Raw genomic sequence first — 21,803 nt, 5'->3', positions numbered from 1 at the left:
TTTTTTTTTTTTTACGGCAAGTGATACTAATTTTCTATTTATTGTGCTTAAAGTTTCATTTTAAAATCAATTTCAGTTAGTTAACCTATTATAATAATACTGAGGCTACAAGACATGTCAAAAAACATGAATTAAAAAAATCGTTTATGGAGTATGGAAAAGACTGAATTTGGGGAACATGGCCTTGAGCAAATAAGGTCACTGACAGCCTCAGAATTCGCAGATGGCCATGTGTTCACAGCAGTAACAGAATGACTCTAAGCCTTCAAGTATCACACAGAAATTCATTGATAGAAAACAGAGACATTTTTGCACACATGTGGATGCATGAACATAGCCTAGGACTAGTAAATGATAGGTTTCTCAACAGAGACCTACAGAGACCGCTAGCTCAAGGACTAGAAAAGCTCTCAAACTCTATGCCATCCCCAAATTGGAATTGGAATTTAGCTCAAAGTTGATATTAAGTTTTTACCACTCTGACAGATTGAAGGCATGGTATCTGTTTTTCTGTAGTTCTATGTCTTTTGCCTCAGTTGGCAAATGGATATTCATATCCAGTGCATAAATAAAATAAAGTAATAGCCAAAACAATATTCAAATATGACTGGATTTTCATGTAGAATACCTGATCAGAGGAGAACTTTGCCAGGCACCAACTAGAGAAACTGGTGGAAATACACAGACAAATTATTAAATTTACTAATACAATAATTACATATTATAATATATAATAATTATAAATTATTAATGTGCAATTTGACTCCTAAATTCATTCATGCAGCAGGAAATATCTTTATCCATTGGCCTTCTTTAGAAATCCCCTACCTCCAGAACTACCTCTGTGATGAAGTCACATGGTAAACAAACCCAGGTAAAAGGGAAGTCTGAAAGAGGAAGACAGCACCTTAATTCATAGTCAAGGAAGCTGAGGACAGAGTGAATAACTGACTTATCAAGCTTGAATAATAGGGTGCATTGACTAGTTTTGTTACATTGGACAACTTAGTTAACCTCTTAAATCTCGGATTTCTTTTCTCCAAAATATGTATGTTGAAAATATTTCCTATTCCAATTGACCACAGTGAGGATTAAATGAAAAAATGCACATAAAATGTCCAGCCCGGGGCCTGTGGCATATATTAAACAATCATTAAACTTTAGTATTTGCAAATATCTGTTGAATATCGATAATGTTTGGCTAGGGTCACTATAAACAGCATCTAAAAGCCTCTGATTCCCCTAGAAGCTGGAAGTAAGCCATTTATAGAGGTTGGTGTCCTGCTTTCTTCAGCAGGTTATCGAACCTCTGAACTAACTGCAGTTGACCAGGAAAGACTTGCAACAACCAGATTCCCAGACTGGCTTCAGAGGATGCATAAATCTTCATGACTCAGGAGGTCGGTGTTTCTCGGGAAACCTGTAAAGGAGGATGCCGCTTGGCATGCATCAAGTCTGCATAATGCATAGAAAACGCTCAAGACATATTTCACTTACAATTAGCATGGACTTGGACATGTCTGTGTGTTTGAGGTTGTGACAGTCTTGCCCACTCAGCACAGAGGGCGTGAACTGCCTCGTGACACCAGTACCACTTCTCATTTATCTCTGCATTGTGCATGTTTTCTATTTTGGGTGCTTGCTTGTGGTGTGGGCAAAACAAATCCTTAAAAATTAATGGAGTTAAATTCTGCTTCCTTTCCTTACTCTGCTCCTCGGGAAACAGTAGCTGGTCTGACACATTTTCACAAGTGTTAAGGATGATTTAGTGCAACCAAGTACAGATTATGAAATTTAGATTTAAAAATAAACTTGAACTAGATCTCTGGCTTAATTTGTTAATTATGGTTCTAGTTTCACCAGGAAGGTGTTAAATAAATCCAATAACTGAAAATCTAAATATGCAGGTATTGTAACTTGTTTATGTTATGTGTTTATGTGATGACTCCTTGTGTGAGAATTCCCTTCAATAACAAATTCCCTTATATACTTAAATATTATTTTTAATCACACCTTTTTTAGAAACTGAAAATTATCTTAAGAAAGATATATCTACATTATGTCTTTCTCCTGCAATTTTATCCTGGTTGTTTCCTTATAAACTTTGGAATGCAAAAAGGAGAAAAATAGAAATATATGCAAGCTGTGGGTTCCAATCAACAGCCTTCCTCAGGAAATGTCTCAATCTTTGAATTTCCTTGTGCTGATTCACTTTAGGACAATTGCGAAATTAAAGAAAAGGCAGATAGAAAAGTGCATCTAGAATGGCTTTCCTTTTAGCAATTCCTGTCAAATTCTGCACAGAGTAGTGAACTATAGTTTTTTAGATGTCCATGCTTCTGAAGGACAGTGAATTGACCAAATGTAGGTGAGAAGTTTAAATCATCCTCTATTTTAATATCATCAATGTGAGTCTTTAGCAAGTGACTCTTTCTGAGTCCCAGTGTTCTCGTTCATAAAATGGATATACTGGATGATCAGTAATATCACTTGAAACTCTAAAATTTTCTGATTCATAATTCCGGAAGAAGAATAACGTAACTCCAAAATGGGGTTGTCATAGAGCCACATGTTTAAGTTTCACTAGGAGATTCATGTATTCTATACCTCCAGCCTAGACAATGTACGAAAAGACAGAGAGAGTGGGAAATGCAGATGGATAAGGAAAACAAGGAAGTCTCTATGCTTCTGATTAGAAAAGATACAGCAACCCGGCCTTTGCTGTTCCAATGATAAACACTAATCATGGAAAATGGAAGCTGTCTAGGAAGTTTGTGAAAAGAAACCATTGGAAATAACTCAAGATTCAAGCATAATTCAGTCCAGATCTACAAATATTAATTGGCTCTCTGTCATATGCCAGACATTGTGCTGGATACGGGGAACACCAATGTAAATAAGCACAATTTTTGTGATGCACAACCTAAATCCAGATTATATCAACTGTTACAAAGAAGCCTAAAGTGTATGTGCCTAAAATAGGAACAGCACTTTTGTTTATGTCAATGTGGGGGACCAAAGGAAATAATCTAAGTGAAGTGGGGGAAGACCCTGGTAACAGCAAATAAATGCCATTTAGTCCTGCATGATATATTATTTTATATTACACAACAGTCACTAAGTGACTGTCCAAATAAAAAAAACAGACTCTTAGAAGATAAACAGATCTCTTAAACTGGTCTGTTTAAATGCTTATACCCTTTATGATACTCTAGTAAGAAATGGACAAGAGAATATTTCAAACGAATATATGATCACTCTGACCAATAAGATCAATGAAAAACAAATACTTTGCTTCATAATCTTTGTCACTTATTCAGGAACATATCAGTAGAGCATATGCATAGAGATTTCTTTCTGCTATGCTCTTTGCTCTATAATCTGATTAATCCCTACCTAATATGTGGGGAAAAGCAGAAGTAATATGCAATAATGCCAGTTATGGTTGGCTGTACTCACACAAAACCTTTAGCCAACTTGTGAAGCACAGTCTGCAAGTAACCACTAAGGCCGTGTGACAGATAATATATTCCCTTGAGCGGGTATCTCAGTGAACGACACCTTGCTCTTTCCCCATCTTCAACACTTGACCCAATTCTGCACGAATCTCAGGAATTGAAATGCAAAACAGGGAGGGCCCAGAAGTCTAAGTTAATTCTGAAAATTTTGTGAGAACCAGACTAGAAAATTGCTAAGAAGTTCAAGTTTAGGGGCACCTGGGTGGTTCAGAGGGTTAAGCCTCTGCCTTCGGCTCAGGTCATGATCTCGGGGTCCTGGGATCGAGCCCCGCATCGAGCTCTCTGCTCTGCGAGAAGCCTGCTTCCCCCCTTTCTTTCTGCCTGCCTCTCTGCCTACTTGTGATGTCTCTTTCTCTGTGTCAAATAAATAAATAAAATAAATAAAATCTTTAAAAAAAAGTTCAAGTTTATTTTTTATTTATAAATATATAATATTTATAATACATCATTCGTGTCATATATAGAGTTCAGTAATTCATCAGTCACATATAACACCCAGTGCTCATCCCATCATGTACCCCCCCTTAATGTCCATCACCCGATTACCCCATCCCTCCCACTAGAAGTTCAAGTTTAGAGATGATTTGAAGAAAAGCCAAAATAATAATGAAGCATAACATATAAAGTTGGTTAAGATATATAAATTAGAGCAGTGATTCTAAACTTTAGTGTAAGAATCATCTTGGAGGCTTATTAAATATAATGTCTTGGAGTCCACGGCAAATGATTCTGACTCAGTAGATCTGAGACAGGGTTCAGAAAGCTACAATTTGGGAGTCACCCCTGGTGATTCTAATGGGGGAAATGTGGCCTGGCATCAACTAGTTCAAAACAATGGCTTTGAGAATCCAAAAAACACTTCAGTTGGTAATTCCTATGCTAGAAACAATGCAGAGATAATGGATGGTCTCTCCCTTCAAGGGGCTCATGATCAGCTTAGGAGGTCAGACATCAAAACAATTAACCACGTGAAATGAGGTAATAAGAACTTAATAAGCAGTATTGTAAAAGTTCTTAAAGAACACAAAGGTGGAAGCAATTATCCCTGCCAGGGATGGAAAACATAACATATAAAGTTGAATATAAAGTATATATATGTACTTGTATGTAAAATAAGGAAGGTTAAGCATTTTTTTCTGGAAAAACAATTATTAAAAGTGAGCATGTGTGTTGTCATTCAGTTATTAATATTTACATCTTATTTTTTTTTTATCATCGCCTTGTTCTTGCTGACTTTTCGTAGGCTTATAATATCCAGTGTTGTTTCTGAATTTTGGTCTTGTCGACTTGCTTATTTGTTGTTAGTATCCTCATGTTTATTTAAAAAAAAAAAAAAACATTCAAAGTTCTAAAATGACCGTTGCACTAAGCTTATTTGGAACGATGACTTCCCCTACTTTATCTAGTTGGCTTTTATTGTGGGTTCTGTCTTATAATAGCTTTGCACACGGAGTTATTAAAAGCCCAGGACTATGCTATTTGTTCTGTTTTTGCTTCAAAACACTTAATCTGTTTTCTGACTTGGGTCCTAGGATAGTTTTGATACATGGTACATACTCTCACATTGCAACATTCTACCATTAACTATCATATTCCAAAGTAACTGTATTTATGATAAAGCAAAACATTTGGTCTATAGCTGCTTCAAAGTTTAGTGAAGAAGTCAGATTTATTTGAGATAGTTTACACCAAGCCAACAACTTTTGAATGCTGAAAGAAAATTTAAGGCTGACAGAATAAATATAGGCCAGACGTTTTCCTCCAGCGTATGAGCATAAACTTTTTTCCATTTTTTAACACATTTATGTGGAATTCTGGAGACACGAGAAAAATAGATATAGATATAGAGAGACATATATAGATGTAGTGTTTCAATAGTCTATGTTTACCCCATCAATCCTTGTCAAGTAAATATTGTCCTACTTCAAACTATTTGACAAAATGAATTTATTCTATTAACTATGTAAGGCTTACTCAGTGGGAAAGATTTCTATCCCAGAAATGTCAAAGCATTAATTAGTTTCTCTCATCTGCAGCCTATACTTAGGGAAGGATACGCCCCCCCTGAACAACACAGAGCTGGCAGGGACACAAAAGGAGGCAGAGCCAAGTCATAAATCAAAATCCAAGTGACTTTCTGGGACTGCCCCCAGATCAGGGGAGTCCTCATCCTTCCCTGCCCTACACACACTCACACATCTGAGACTGCGGTAACATTAGACACATCAGGAAAAAGAGCAGAATCACTCTTTTCAATATATTAATTATGGGATAAATAAAAATTCAGTAGAAAGGACTTACATGCTTATCAATGGTGTTTTTATCCACTGGCATACATTTTTCTATGCAATAGTGGTATCAACCTGAAACTGGAACTTTGGCAAAGAAATGAGGTGGAGGGAAAGAGAGAAGGAAAGAGCCTTGAGCTACGTTGGCCAGTAAAAATTGTAAGTGAATGGAGTCAGTTTCAGAATTTATATTTCACCATAGTTTTCCATGTAGAAAAAGGAATACGTGAGAGAAAAATAGGATAGGATCCTTCTGATGTTAGCCTGTTTCTCAAGTGTTTTGAAGCAACCCCAAATCTTTCTTTTATCATCCCTGTACCAGCAACTCCTTTATAATGTCACTTACTAGAGGTCTGTCTCTTGCTAGGTCAGTAATCCCCAATGTGAAGCTCACTGATGTGTGAAGGTACTTTAAAAAAAAGTCATAGTTCAAGAGCTAAAAAATCACTGCTACGATGTGTGAAGAAGAGAAGATCAGAAGGGACCTAGAGTCTGCTGAAGGATAACTATTTGAAGATTAGTAGTGAGCAAGTCTCCTAATCAAGGATTTTAAATCTAATAAAAGGAACTTCATTGGTTGAATTACAATAGCAGATAAGAGTGTAAAAATTGCAATTTTTAAACCTGTGCCTGTCAACTACGTAACTAACAAAAATGCCTACAGTTGAACCGAAGGAATACATACTTGCTAATTATACTGGATCATGAAACCCAGAGTTTTCCTAATTACTTCAAATAAACTAGCATTTCCAAAGCACCTACGATGTGTAAGGTACTGTGCTAATGGCTGTGGAAAATTTTTACACATTATAACAACAACAGCACAAGATATATTCCCAGTTTCTGGAGGACTTTTTAAACTTATTGAACAAAACAATATTAATTATGCATGAACCAAAAGAGCCAAATAAGTGTAAAGTATCTCATACCCTAATTGGAATCATTATGTTTGCTGCAGATGTGGATGTGTATGATTTAGGGAATTATTAATTCACTCTTTCTGCAGTGAAGAACTATTTTCCTCGCTTCGATGTAAATAAAAGGAGGATCTTTGTCACCATCACCTTTAAAAATCTAAAAGAAAGTACCTTGTGTGTGTAACAGAAAGTTAGATCAAAAGGACTGTCAGTGTCAGAAAAGCGAAGGATATGTTTAAAGTAGGTAGGAGGAAAACAGTTAATGTGTTTTTTTAATATCTGGATTTAGAGAAAAAAACAATATCTTCAAGACAGAAGTCAAAAAGCACCCCAGTCTCCTGGGCAAATGCAAATAAAGAAAACCACAACCACAACCACCAAACACCAATCAGGGTGGTGTTCCTTGTAGGCCCTTTCTGAGGATTGGTAGAAACTGCATTTTTTTCATCTCTGTTTTTATGCTTGTCCCAAGATCTTTTAAGGGGTGGGGTGGTGTGGGTGGTGGGGAAGAGGCAGCCGGTAGATAAAAGAAGCCACCTGTGATTTTGAAAATGTATATAAAAACTTCCTAGATAAAGAAATACCAGATTTGCCAGCCAATCTTTAGCAATGGGCCCAGAAGCAACCTCGGTTTATTTGGATTATTTCTACGCTACCAGCAAAAATCCTGATCTTGAGGACACCCACTCCCATGTTTCTTATATGTCGATCTTCCTTCCAGTCTTTTACACAGCTGTGTTCCTGACTGGAGTGTTGGGGAACCTCATCCTCATGAGCGCCTTGCATTTCAAACGGGGCAGCCGAAGACTGATTGACATCTTCATCATCAACCTGGCTGTGTCTGACTTCATTTTTCTTGTCACATTGCCTCTCTGGGTGGATAAAGAAGCTTCTCTAGGACTGTGGAGGACAGGCTCCTTCCTGTGCAAAGGCAGCTCCTACATGATCTCAGTCAACATGCACTGCAGTGTCTTCTTGCTCACCTGCATGAGTGTTGACCGCTACCTGGCCATCATGTGTCCAGCCATATCCAGGAAATTCAGGAGGAGAGACTGTGCATATGGAGTGTGTGCCAGCGTCTGGTTTATCTCCTGCCTGTTGGGTTTGCCTACTCTTCTGTCCAGGGAACTCACCCTGATTGATGATAAGCCATACTGTGCAGAGAAGAGGGCTACATCCACGAAACTGACTTGGGCCCTGGTGGCCTTAATTTTTACCTTCTTCGTCCCTTTGGTGAGCATTGTGACCTGCTACTGTTGCATAACAACGAAACTGTGTGCGCATTACCAACAGGCGGGAAAACATAGCAGAAAGCTGCGGAAATCCATAAAGATCATCTTTATTGTTGTGGCAGCCTTTGTCTTCTCCTGGCTGCCCTTCAATACTTTCAAGCTCCTGGCCATTGTCTCTGGGCTGCAACAAGAAGTCTACTTTTCATCAGCTTTTCTCCAGCTGGGCATGGAGGTGAGTGGGCCTCTGGCATTTGCCAACAGCTGCATCAACCCTTTCATTTACTATATCTTTGACAGCTACATCCGCCGGGCCATCGTGCACTGCTTGTGCCCTTGCGTGAAGAACTATGACTTTGGGAGCACCACAGAGACATCAGATAGTCACCTCACTAAGGTTTTCTCCAACTTCATTCATGCAGAGGATTTTGCCAGAAGAAGGAAGAGGTCTGTATCACTCTAAAACGGACTGTGACATTTCAATCTCTGTTCATAGACTGGAGAGTTAATTGGTGTCAGCAACAAAGAAAGAGGAAAAGTATTGCTGATACCATTCATAGTGCTTCATAAATACAAGAAGAGTTTATTTTTAAAGAGATGACTGAAAAGTCCCTGTGTTCATGGGTATGATTGTGTCATACGCTGGTTTGGGGGTTTGGGTTTTTTGTTTTTGCTTTTATTTTTCTTTTTGTTTTGGCTGAGTGGACTTCTTTGACTGTTGCCAATCAAGTTCACAAGGCAAAATACAACTCCTATGGTCCTTGAACTCTGACAGAAAGGTTCTGCTTGGATCAGTTCCTTTCTTCATGATTGCTTACGTACGTTCAGGACTTTTCCTCTCTCAAGAACCGTGGTACCTTGATCCACCCCACCCTTCATATTGGGCTCCAATTGGACTACATCTGAATGATTCTGCCCACTTTCATCTAGTGAGAAAAGTGGTAACAATGCAGGTAGCAAAACTTATACCTGTGCCCTGTAATTAATTGTTACTGAGTAATAAATTAAGAGTCTAGCCTTAATCTTTACAAGTTTGTTATAGTGATTCTTCACTGTTTTCCAATGTTATCTTTCACCTTTTGCCATTCACAATAACTTAGGAGTGGCAAAAAACTCGTGGGGGTAAATCATTCTGTATTGTATTTATGAATCAGGACTTATCACATGCTCTTTAGAATATCTTAACAAGGGAGCATCAGGCAAAGTTTGACCTTTGTTTTCCTTGTAAGGTATATTGGTAAAAATATATCTCATTATGATAGAACAGTAACTATTTTTCAATAGAGTTTTACTATGTTCTTTGTTTTCATTGACTTCATAAATTAGGATATGACTTTGCTTTAATTACATGTTTTTAATTACCCAGTTATTTAGTTATCAAATGAAAATGTTACTGCTAATATAATTGGAGATCATCAAATGCTTAGCTACAGCATCATGTGGATTATCGTTTTGTCTTTTAATTAAAATTATTAGTGCTACACATTCCCTGTGGCATCATTTGTGTGGTGTATATAATTTTTTGACTTGATTCAGTAATATAGGAAGATAGGATGCTCTGTATTCAGCTGAAGTTAAAAATCCATAATGAAGATACTACTGATATTTTATCTATATACACATTTTTCCAAGCCCGGAGACTTTCCTGAACTCTTTCACCTAAGAAATATTTATTAAGTCTACTTGTACCTGTATTCCTTTTAAAGACTTTGAAGTGAAAAACATGTAATTAGCAGCAACCACAAAAGGGTTTGCTGCAGAAAACATACTATTGTAAACATCTTTTGATTCAAGAGAAAATGGGTTATGTTTTGACCTTCAGTGGTGACTCAAATGAATTACTATGTACCTCTAAATATTAGGTTTGAATATCAGAGAAAGCTTAGAATCTTTTCAGAGATCAAGTAATTCAAGCTCATCCTATGTATCTTTCACATTAAGAGAAATCTCAAATATTGGGCATATTCTTATAATCTATTTGGAAGTTAAAAATATAGTTTTTGGTTTTATAAATCAGTTAATTTGTTAATTTCTCTTAAACTTTTATCAAATAAAAATATAATTTCCTTATATATGTATAATATCATATTAATTTCATCAACACATTACTATTGATATTATAACAGTCTTTTAATACTTTTTCATAAATACAGAAAAAAGGACTATAAATCATAAGAAAGAAGTTTTCTTGGAAAACTTCAAAACTGAATTCAAAACAATTAAATATATCTCCAAATGTTAAATAAAAACAAAATACAGAAGGTAGAAGACATCTGCTTTTTATTTTTTATTTTTTTTTAAAGATTTTATTTATTTATTTGACAGAGAGAGATCACAGTAGACAGAGAGGCAGGCAGAGAGAGAGAGAGAGAGAGAGAGAGAGAGAGGGAAGCAGGCTCCCTGCTGAGCAGAGAGCCCGATGCGGGACTCGATCCCAGGACCCTGAGATCATGACCTGAGCCGAAGGCAGCGGCTTAACCCACTGAGCCACCCAGGCGCCCCAACATCTGCTTTTTCAAAACAAATCAGCAAAAGCACTATAACCAATCAGGAAAATAAGTGTCCTTGAGAAATGCTACTTTAAAAAAATAGCTCAATCAATCAGGTAAAGTGTTAGGAAAAGAAAAAAAAAAATGGGTTATTAGAAATGTTGGGTCACTGAACAAATGATTTTAATCTTTCATATCTAAGGGTAGTTGGTAATATCTAAGTCTATAGAATTCTCAAGGATATTATAAGACTCATAAATATAAAAGTTTTTTAAAATCTTGAGTTAAAAATTATTATATAAAGCTATTGGGTTTCTAAAGTGTTGCTTTAAATTTTTCAAACTAAAAGGGCTCCTGGACATCTCAGTTGGTTGAGTGTCTGCCTTCGGCTCAGGTCATGATCCTAGGGGTCCTGGGATCAAGTCCAGGTTGGGCTTCCTGCTCAGAGGGGAGCTCTCTTCTCCCTCTGCCCCCTCTTACCCATCCCCGTGTCCCCTGCTTCTGTGTGCACACTCTCTCTCTCTCTCAAATAAATAAATAAAATCTTCAAAATAAAATTAAATAAAGTTTCCAAACTGGAATATCAAGTGACAATCACTCTCATTTAACAAAGATTAAGAATCTGCCTTACTTCTGTTTCATCCCTTTAGTTTTTTCTGGGAATATATAAAATAACATGGAAGAAAAATATATTATTATACTTCTTAATATCTTAAGTAGATACGCTAATTTTGTACATTAGAAAATCTTGCATATTGTATATTCATAATGTTCCAATGATGGAAGGAGAAATGGACATAACTTTACAGATAGAATAACTCCGATAGTAAAAAGTTCGAAACTTGATAAAGTTGGTATGTCATACATGAATTCCTCTGGTAGGAAATGTAATTTGCATTATAATAGCCTTAAAAGGTTTATTATAAATTATATGATTATAATTTATAAATCATTGTAAATCATATATTATAAAATACATGGTTGTAATTTATATTATAAATTACATATATCTCATTTTACAGATTTTTAAGCCATAATATTTCCACATTTTTAATACAAATTTATTTATATGCATATATACATACAGATACATGTAGAAACATAGCTTATCAAGATTTTTATTCTCTCGAATTACTCTGAGGGCTACTTGGTGGTAATTTCATGTCACTATTAAAACAAATCAATACACATTGCCATGAATTTTTCTAGAAAGTTAATCTGACAGCCTAACAATAGTGCCTTGCGAGTTATATCTAAAGTTAGGAAAACAAAACAAACCTTAATAAGAGTAAATATATGAGGAAATCACTGCAGAGTCATTTATTGTCATTTGTCTAAGTGGTCCAAATCCAGGACTTTAACAACAAATATAAAAGCACAGTCATCTCCCAAGCATTTCTCAAGCAATTTTTCTTGAACTTACCACAGAAAAGCTCTCCACGAAAGTCTGTACGAGAGGTCATCAAATAACTTATAATTAATTTTAAAATCGACGTACTCAAGGCGCACACAGTCACAAGCACACATTTACTCCATTTGGGCCATCCTGAGAGACCAACCAACCTGACGCTTCTGGAAGGCCCATGATTTGCGCACTGTAACAAGTCAAAATCACCTCTGAGTGAGAGTAACACTAGTGAGAGTAACGGTCTTAAAAGGAAATCTATGTGCGTGACTGAAGGTGGAATATTACTAGGGGTCACAAGTTAGTTTTTAAATAGATGCAGAAATGTACAGGATGGTGGTGAGCTGAGTGAAAGAACTCCTCTATGATTCATCTCAACTCCTTCAATCATTCTCTATACCCCCTGGCAATCTCAAAAGTGAGAAATGACTTGTCAGTCGTGCGTGCCACAATGAACAGTAAGCATCAGTTTTCCTGCAGAGTTCATTCAGAGAAGTTAAGCCATATTAAAATAATAACAAATTTTCCTGCAAAAGAGCCACTGGTATAGCCAGGGAGCGAGATGATGGCATTCAGTACCAGACAGAAGTGCCAGGAAAAAAAGCAGGAGGATAATTCCAACCATCCGAGTATCTGTAAACGGTTATTGGATTTTGCCTTCCACAGAGATTGGTATGGATAAGACTGTCTGTTGCAAATGCTGCATCTTATTTTAAATTCTTTCCTTTGAGTCAGACTTTGTTTTTATCAAGTCTATGAGTAAACAGTTATGACTAGACTTTACGTAAGTGTACAGGGAAAAACTGTAGTACTGCTTACCTGATTGTACACTGCAGATATAAAAATCCACCTGAGAATGAGCTAACTCTTATCGCTTCTTGTTGTCTTTGTCATTTGCTTAGTAGAGTTACATTTCTGAAGTATAAAAATGGGAATTGCATCCTAAGACTGCATCCTGCAGCACTGAAAAGAAAACAAACAAACCTACTTTTAAATACCCATTGTGCCAAATTGTTAATGAAGTGAAGGCTCTTATGACGAGTTAAGTCACAGTAAAATATAAACTCACATGAAATGTCTATTTACTAATCTCCAAGTAGGGGGAAGTATTCTGTTAGTTGACTGATCTTATTAAATTAAAAGGTTCTTGGTTTAAGTATGTGAGTAACAACTTTCTAATATCCAAAGGTAACTTTTAAATTACCGTGGAACTTTTTAAATTTGACTATATGTTATTAAGTTAAATTATGGTTAACTTAGGCAAGTCGCCGATTTAAAGAATTTATGATACAATGTTCATAATATTTTTATAATGCTCTACAGACCTAGTAAAAGATATCATCAATTTGACATCATTCAGAGACTCTCTTATTTGCTACTTGATTTACTAATTAGCTAGTTTCCTATCACTGCCATGTTAATAAGTGTTAGGCTTCATATACGAGTACTTCATATGTCAACACTGATGGGACAAGACATTTTTATCTGCTGGCTCCTATGAGTTCTGATTGGAAAGATTCCACTTCCGTATTACCAATAGTTCTAAATGAAATATGAATGGTTCTCCCTGCTAGAATACTTTATGATCTATACTGTATAAATTCACTCTTCCATTTGCTCTTAATCATATACAAGGCAGAAGACATAAATATTCTTGTGATGTTCTTAGATCAAATAGAATGTTATGCATCAAACAATATGTGACTAAAGACTATTTTTAATTTTTAAAAAATTTCCTGTGGGAGAGTCTTCAACAAGCAGCTTTGCTCTTTTCCTTTCTGGAGGAAATCAAGTATTTAAGAACTTTGTATTACAAAACCTTTACAAATCTCTAAATTTGCAAATTCTAGAATAGCATACCATTTACTTCATATAAATTTAAGACAGCATAAACTGTTCAGAGCTACGGTATGACGTGTAAAACATAAAGCAGAATTGAAAGGTCAATTCTGCATGTTTGACCTCACCCACCAGGTCATTTATTGCTCATCACATCATAGGTCAGTGGTTTAAATTTATGGCTTTTATGCCATAGACTTGTGGAGTTCCTTTAAAATAGTCAATAACTCAAAAATTACTCTGTTCTTGCAAAGTGTCTGTTGTACACAATGTACTATGATAGCCCAAAATTTGTTGTTATAACTGAGGGATTCATAAATGTGCCTAGAGCTGTCACTTACAATACTCCTCTCTCTTTCTCTCTCTCTCTCTCTCATACACACACACACGCAAATACACAAACACATGCTGTACAAATGCAGTTGATAAGTACCTATTGAATCTTGTTGCTAATATTGTCTAAAGTACTTGACAGAGTGCAAGAAAGAAGAAAATAAAGAGAAGAAAACATATAGTAAATAGGAAATATAAAGAAAAATGGATTATGTAAATATATCAACAATCCAAATGAAATTATAAATGGATTATAATTCCCTGTTAAAAGGTGCAATAAATAGCCTGTTCCCACAGTCATGTACTATATACATACATAACTAATAGACTATAGGATTTAAAGAGGTAACAGTAGAACTTGTTTCTTCATGAAATTCATAATCCCCACAGTTACCTGTTTTTTTGAACCAAGGAATGAAGTACTGACACCCAAGAGGAGCTTGTTAGACCAGGGGAAAAAAAAAAAGGTGAAGTCAAATTGCTTTCTTTGATCTTTTCCAGTGTTTAGGGAAAGGCCCATGAACAGTCTTATATAAGTTACTTCATGTAACTGCCATTTTGTATATGGTTGTTTCTAAAAGAGTGTCACATTTCCTTAAAGAAATGTTCATATTGGTATCCCCAAATAAAAATACCTTTGTTGTTTTTAAAGGCTCTCAGGTATAAATGATTATTTTAAACACGAGAATGCATATTAAATATTATTATGTTTAAAATTTATTTTCAAATGACAAACTAAAATAAGATATGCAAAGTAGATAACTGTACAAATCTTGCCCAAAGACATTGATTTAATGAGATGCCCTCTCACTTACCCTTCCTTTTAGACCAAAAACAAAACTGACAACTCAGGGGGAGAAGTGGCAACTGAGAAATGAAACTTGACCCATGGTTTCACGTTTAAAGCAAAAGGAAAAAAGAAAAAAAAAAAGAAAAAAAACAGATTCAGGCCAGTGAAAGGTAGATGGAGGTGGCTACTCTATTTTAATGAAAAAGATGTCATTCAGTGCAGACCTGACTCATGTGCATTAATAAAAATGTTTAAAATTAGAAAATTAGTAAAGAATTGGAAAAAAGTAAATGCAAAGCTGCATAACTTATACAGTGTTTAGGATTATAAAAAACAGCAATTTCAATTCTATAATTCAAACATAGAAAAAAATACTACCAATAAACCTATGAAAATATTTAGCATGATAATTAAAGACAGCCAAATTAGAATAACAAAATACAGTTTTTACCTAGTCAATTGGCAAAGACTTAAATGTTAAGTACTGAGTTGACCAGGTTTGGAGGTGTGAGGTATGGGTAAGATTCCCTGGACTGTCGACGGAGTATAAGTTGACTAAGCTAGAGAAAATTTAGAAACATGCGTAAAAAGCAATTCTGCTTCTAGGATTTTCATGTAATCATGGAATATAATTGTGTATGTAATTATGGCTCTGTGCAAAAATATATGTGCATGCATTTTTATTTCAGCATTGTCTGCAAAAGTAGAAAAGTGAAAATAACCTAAATGTCCACTGAGAATTGACTGAATAATTAAGGTTCTTATACATCCTTATAATGGAAGACTACATAGCCTTTAAAAGTACTGTACCATGTACTGACATGAAAAAGATCTTCATAATAAATTAAATGAAATTAAGTTAAAAAAAAAAGAGCAGGCTACAAAACAGTACTTACAGAATAATCACATGGTTGCAACTATATCATTTACATTAGAATACAGCAATTTCAGAACCCTATAGAGCAAAATGTTAGCTTCGTTCCTCACTATGTAGTAAGGTAAAGGGGGATTTTTATTTGTGTTATTCCTTGTATTTTCTAAAAAGAATATGCATTAATTTTGCAGTAAGAAAATAAAGCTGAAGTGTGCCTGGGTGGCTCAGGTGGTTAAGCAACTGCCTTTGGCTCAGGTCATGATCCTGGAGTCCCAGGATCGAGTCCCGAATTGGGTACCCAGCTCCACTGAGAGTTTGCTTCTTCCTCTGACCTTCTCCCCTCTCATGCTCTCTCTCACTCTCTCTCAAATAAATAAAGAAAATCTTTAATAAATAAATAAATAAATAATAAAAATAAAGCTGAATTTAGTTCAAGGGTTTTTTTGTTTGTTTGTTTTGTTTTTATTTATTTGAGAGAGAAAGAGAGCACGAGAAGGGGAGAGGGGCAGAGGAGAAAGCAGACGCTCCACTGAGCAGGGAGCCTGATGCGGGGCTCAATCCCAGGAACCTGGGATTATGACCTGAGCCAAAGGCAGATGCCCAACCATCTAAGCCACCCAGGCACCCCTAGTTCAAGTTTTTTAAATGAAGTACACAAGTAAAAATAGTAGCTAAAAGTAAAACACTAATTCTGCATCAATGGTCCTCCAATTCTTCACTGTACTGTATTTCTGATTTCTGAGTGAGTATAACCCCTACATTGGCCTTGAAACTTTCCCTAATAATTTAATGATTCTTTTCAACAGGGCCTTTCTGTTACCTGTACAAGTACCTGATTCCTTAAGAGTAACAATTTCAGAGTTGTAATACATTTAAAATTTTTAAATGGTGATCAAGGCTTGACCATTCCAACATTCATTCCCCGTTTCCCAGTGCCCTCCCATAGCACAGCAGAACTGCGACCTGCCTATGGAGTCACTGGTGGTCTGTCCCCTGGCTAAGGAGAAGGGAAGAGACATTCTTCATTCGTGTATATCTATATCCTTGTTCCAAATCAGGCCCTCATGATTGTTGAACTAAGTTGACCATTCTAGGAATATCACACCTTTGGCTAACATTAAGATAAAGAATTTTTACAAATATTAAATATTCCAGTTTTTAATATTACTTCTTTTGCTTCTAATATGTTGTAACTATGAGGGCCTGGAAACCTGTACCCAGTTACACTTCATTTAGGAACACACATCTTGCCATTCTCCTTTAACTTTTTAGGTCATTCTAGTTGTATTATGATTAGAGAAATAAGTGGTATAGTAATTTTTACTTAATTCCTACTCAGTTCTTTCTCTCTGGACATTGATTTCCTATTTAAGTGGAAAACTTTTCTTTGGTGCAAATCCAATGCTATTTGTAATAAAAAAAAATAGTGATTAGCAGTTATAATCATGCAATAGTCAAGAGTTCCTCCAGCCATTGCCAGGATACTGTAAGCCTTTTCACAAACTCCAAGCCTATATTTCATATTAGACAGTAACTAATGTATATGACTCTGCACTTTTGAGATGAAATGAGGAAATGGGTCAAGTAATTGGAAGATAAACTCTATAAAAACTAAGAAAATGCCAGAGCAGTTAATAGTCTCTTTCTGGCACTACCTGGGAAGAGCAGAGCTAACTTAACTCAAACACCATGATATAAAACATTTAAATCATTAGCTTATAATATTCATCATGATATAGCTATGACCACAGGGAGAGTGATATAGCATTGTGGCTAAAGAACACAGATCCAAATTTGCTATCTATTCTCTATAAAGGTGAGCAAGTTTCTTAGCATTCCTGTGTCTATTTCTCTCCATAAAATGAGGACAGTTATACTTGCCTTAGATGATGTCTACTCTAATTAATTAAAGTGAGAATGTAAGGAATTTGGCACAGTATCTGGTACACATTAAGAGCTGGATGAGGGGTGCCTGGGTGGCTCAGTCGGTTAAGTGTCTGCCTTCCACTCGGGTTATGATTCCAGGATCCATCCCCATGGGCTCCCTGCTCAGCGGGGACTCGGCTTCTCCCTCTGCACGACCCCCCGACTCGTGCTTTCTTTCTCTCTTGCTCTCTCTCAAATAAATAAAACCTGAAGAAAAAAAAAAAGAGCTTGATAAATGACCATTGAGAAACAGCACCATTTTATAGATGAAGGAAATTGGATTCAAAGAAATCAGATTTCACATCATTCTTAATGAACTGTACCAAAAACAAAACTTTGATTTCAATGAAACCCAGGGCTACCTATGTGATTGCAAAACTTATGCTTTTTCCACTTCATATTTTTTTCCCCTCTGATTCCCAGATTCTTTAATGGATTCTGTTAATACCACAACCTTCCCTTGTTTTAGTTTATTCTTTCTATCTTTAATTACTTTCCAAATTCAAACTCTATTTCCTATTTTTTTCTAATGCAAATATCTCAAATCACCAAACCCTTTACCTATTTATGGCTAACATAATGAAGATACTGTTCAAGGGAAGAGGAAGTCCACTTTATTGAAAATACAATCTCAAAAGAATATTTTCTTGTAACACATTTCCCTGAATGTGATCCCTTAATTGTGATTCATCAGAAATGACATCTTCTGGGGCGCCTGGGTGGCTCAGTGGGTTAAGCGTCTGCCTTCAGCTCAGACCAGGATCCTAGGGTCCCAGGGTCCAGCATCAGGCTTCTTACTCAGTGGAGAGGCTGCCTCTCCCTCTGTCTGCCTCTCCCCCAGCTTGTTTTCTCTGTCTCTCTCTTAAAATAAATAAAATCTTAAAAAAGCAAGCAAGCAAGAAAGAAAGGAAAGAAAAGAAAATGACATCTTCTATCCCTTCCAGTGGTCACTAAAAATCTGATATAGACAATCCAACATATGCTGCATGTAAGGAAGGGACAGCTGTTTCTTTTTCTCCCTCTCACACCCAACCCCACATTAAAGGACAGTAGCATCTAAGACAGTGACCTCACAGGAAAACATTTTCTTTTTTTACAGAGCATACACATACTAGGTAAGAATTATAGTCTCACATACTAGGTAAGAATTATAGTCTCATATTCTTTTTCAAACTTTTTCTAGCCACTGATTTCTTATGATATTCCCAAAGCAAGAAGAAAAGAGAAATCCAGTGCCAAAGTCCCACCATAGACTGTGTGTCTATGGACTATGTCCCCAGAACTAGTATCAGACGCTGAAAGGTTCACCATCTGATGAAATGCTGTTTGTTATGACAAGAAGCTGCACTCGCTGCTCTACGTGCAGAAAAATAGATAAGACTTGTCCTCCAGAAACCTCATTTATACTTTTTAGAAAACATGTATAAATTTGCATAAATGACTCCTGAATATTAGTAAGGATTTCCAAGTGGAGCTTTAAAAAAGAAAGGGGTTTTTCAAATTAGGAACATTATATGCTGCCCCAAACATGTAAAATCTTGATTTAAAATTTATTTTAAATAAGAAATAATATTTACTTTAAATAAGAAATAGTATTTTTCCATGCAGCATTTTTAAGAGGGTCAGTTAAGAATGTTCTGAAGTAAGATAACAATAAGGTCAGTAATCCAATGACCACAATCTAGGAGAAAGGAGACATAATTTCTTAAGAATGAGAGAGCATAGTATTCAAGTATTAAACCTGCTATTTATTTTATAAGTATACATGTTTTTTGAGAATAATTATCTCAGCTTGCTTTATTTTGGAAATATATTAAAACGTTAACAATAGTTGTTTTAGGTAGTAGAATCAAGGACAATTTTATTTTTATTTTTAAATATTTTTATGCATGCTTCTAATGAATATGAATTTCTTAAACTGTAAAATAAAGGATGCTGAAATAAATGTCATATGTGGTATAAAGCATGCATTAATGTTTCAGCCCAATTTTGTCTCTTCCTCTAAAGTCAAAGCAGGATTTTTTTTAAAATATCATGTTCAATTTTAAATTTAATATCCATAACTTTGGGATTTTTTAACTTTGGACAAAGCCTTAATAAAACTCAACCAAATCATATTTGTTCTCATATCAAGTGCAGCAAGTCATTGTTCAAAGCTTTCAATTTACTTTTACATTAAATTCGCTTGCTCATTAAGTCAAAGGTGAGCTAGTTTGTGTGTATAGATGCAGTTTTTTAATCTTATTTTAAAATACCTCAACTTTCCAATTAAGTGCAAATTAGAATTGATTGGATAATAGTTGACTATGAGCTTTACCATTTAGTCCAAATGATCTATTTTAAAGTATTTGCAAACAACATACTTCTCAAAAAGTGTAAATATTTCCAACTGAAAGATTTCTAAAATATAAGAAACTAATTTCTTAAATTGAGCAATCAATGAGGGAAAATGTTGACTTTTAAAGCTTTTCTCTGTCACTTCGACTCTCCTGGAAACTTTTCTAGCTTTCAGGATGCCTAAACATTGTTCACTAAGCACTCAAGGAAAGAAAACCACTGGCTTGACATCCATTTTCCATTGTAACAGTACAGCTCTGTTACCAAAAAAAATGCACAGGGCAGATGAGTTGTAACAAGTATCTGCAGTTCTTGGGGTGCCTGGGTGGCTCAGTCAGTTAAGCATCTGCCTTCAGTTCATGCCGTGATCCCAGGGTCTTGGGATCCAGGCCAGCCTGAGGCTCCCTGCTCAGCAGGGAGTCTGCTTATTCCCTCTTCCTCTGCCCCTCCCACGAACTCATGCTCTCACTCATTCTCTCTCTCAAATAAATAAGCAAAATTAAAAAAAAAAAAAGTATCTACAGTTCTCATTTCAATGATTTTTAAAAACAGAGATTAAAGAACAAGACCTATGTTTACGGAGTATTCATTTAGTACCAAGGAACTGCTGAATAGTTCGCATATGTTATTATGCTTAATCCAACCTGTGAGAAAACCTATCCAGTCCTCCTTCCTTTTCTTTTTCTTTTTCCGCAGTGGTCAGAGCTCTTTTTCAATCTGAACCTTTCTCCCCAGCTTCTCTACCTTCTTCTCTCAATAAATGTCTTTCACACTCCATGGGGTCTGCTTCTCTGCAAACTTGAACTAACATATAAAGAAAAAAATTCTGAGAGAAAATATGAATTTCTAGGGTTAAAGAAGCCTTTCGGAAAACAGTTTCTTTCAGACATGTCAAAGATGGAGCATGTTGTACAGTATAATAACAAATGTTTTGTGCATTTTTATACTGTTAAAGTCATATGTTAAGCAGAGAATTATAAATATGTGCCTCTGAGAAGTATTTTGATTAGCTGTCTTAAGAAAAGTCCTCGATGACACCTCAGGTAATAGGTTATAATTCTCAGCTTTATAGTGATGGCTGTTATTGTAGTCATCGTTAGAGTTTATCTATTTGCACTTTTCTACTCTTTTCAACCTTTCACCCACATACCTAGAAAATTAAAATGAAGAATGCCTTCAAATAATGGAGTATAAAAAAACATGGTGTGATGTAGTAGAAAACATAAAGGCTTTAGAATCAGCAAAATATGAGTTGGAAACCACAACAACAAACCACTAAAGAAGTCTGTGTAAACTTGAACAAGTTATTAACATTCTCTGGCTCAGTTTTCTCACCTGTAAAATGTGGGTAACGTTGTTCCTTGGCGGTTATTGAAAACTAAATGAGCAAACTTACGTAGGTGATGGGAGTAATTTTTGTTTTGTTTTTAAATTCTGTATGAATCCTGTATGCCCAAACGCAGTTACATATATTTCAAAAACAAATTTTAATTTAAAATAATTTAACTGTGGAGACTTAAGGTTTATCAAGTTGCTGTTAGAGTATATATTAACTATATGTAACATTAAAGATAAGGCAGACTATATACATAAATGAATATGTTTGGATATGTACATATCCAAACATGAAGATACGTTTGAATATGTATATAGCCAAAGATGCAGACCCAATAAAACAGGGTCCTCATTCATGGTTAATAAATTTATTACAGTGTCTGGGTGGCAAATTTTATAAATTATATTTGAGAACTATTTTGTTCAAAACATTATAATACATTTATTATTTATGTCTAGCTAGGCCTGTAAGAGAAAACACCTCTAAAGGGATAAGATGATCAGTCCTTACTCCTGTGGCTTA

General features: G+C 35.6%; 1 protein-coding gene across 2 annotated transcripts in view; it reads left to right on the top strand.

Annotated features, from left to right (window-relative positions):
- Positions 1–8,609, top strand: part of LOC111150137 (G protein-coupled receptor 15) — a 9,097-nt gene extending 488 nt beyond the window's left edge. The window contains exon 2 of one of the 2 annotated variants that reach the window (XM_022507528.1): positions 7,445–8,609. In XM_022507528.1, coding sequence (XP_022363236.1) covers positions 7,495–8,415 — 921 coding nt within the window. In that variant the 5' untranslated portion in view covers positions 7,445–7,494 and the 3' untranslated portion in view covers positions 8,416–8,609. Of the gene's footprint in view, positions 1–7,332 lie in introns of those variants that run through there. The other variant, XM_022507519.1, reaches the window with a different exon arrangement.
- Positions 8,610–21,803: the final 13,194 nt, after the last annotated feature.

This window comes from Enhydra lutris, unplaced genomic scaffold (assembly GCF_002288905.1).
Source record: "Enhydra lutris kenyoni isolate GAN:26980312 unplaced genomic scaffold, ASM228890v2 scaffoldscaffold2, whole genome shotgun sequence".
Classification (NCBI taxonomy): domain Eukaryota; kingdom Metazoa; phylum Chordata; class Mammalia; order Carnivora; family Mustelidae; genus Enhydra; species Enhydra lutris.
The sequence above is the reverse complement of the archived record's forward strand: the minus strand, read 5'-3'. Positions and strand labels throughout refer to the sequence as shown.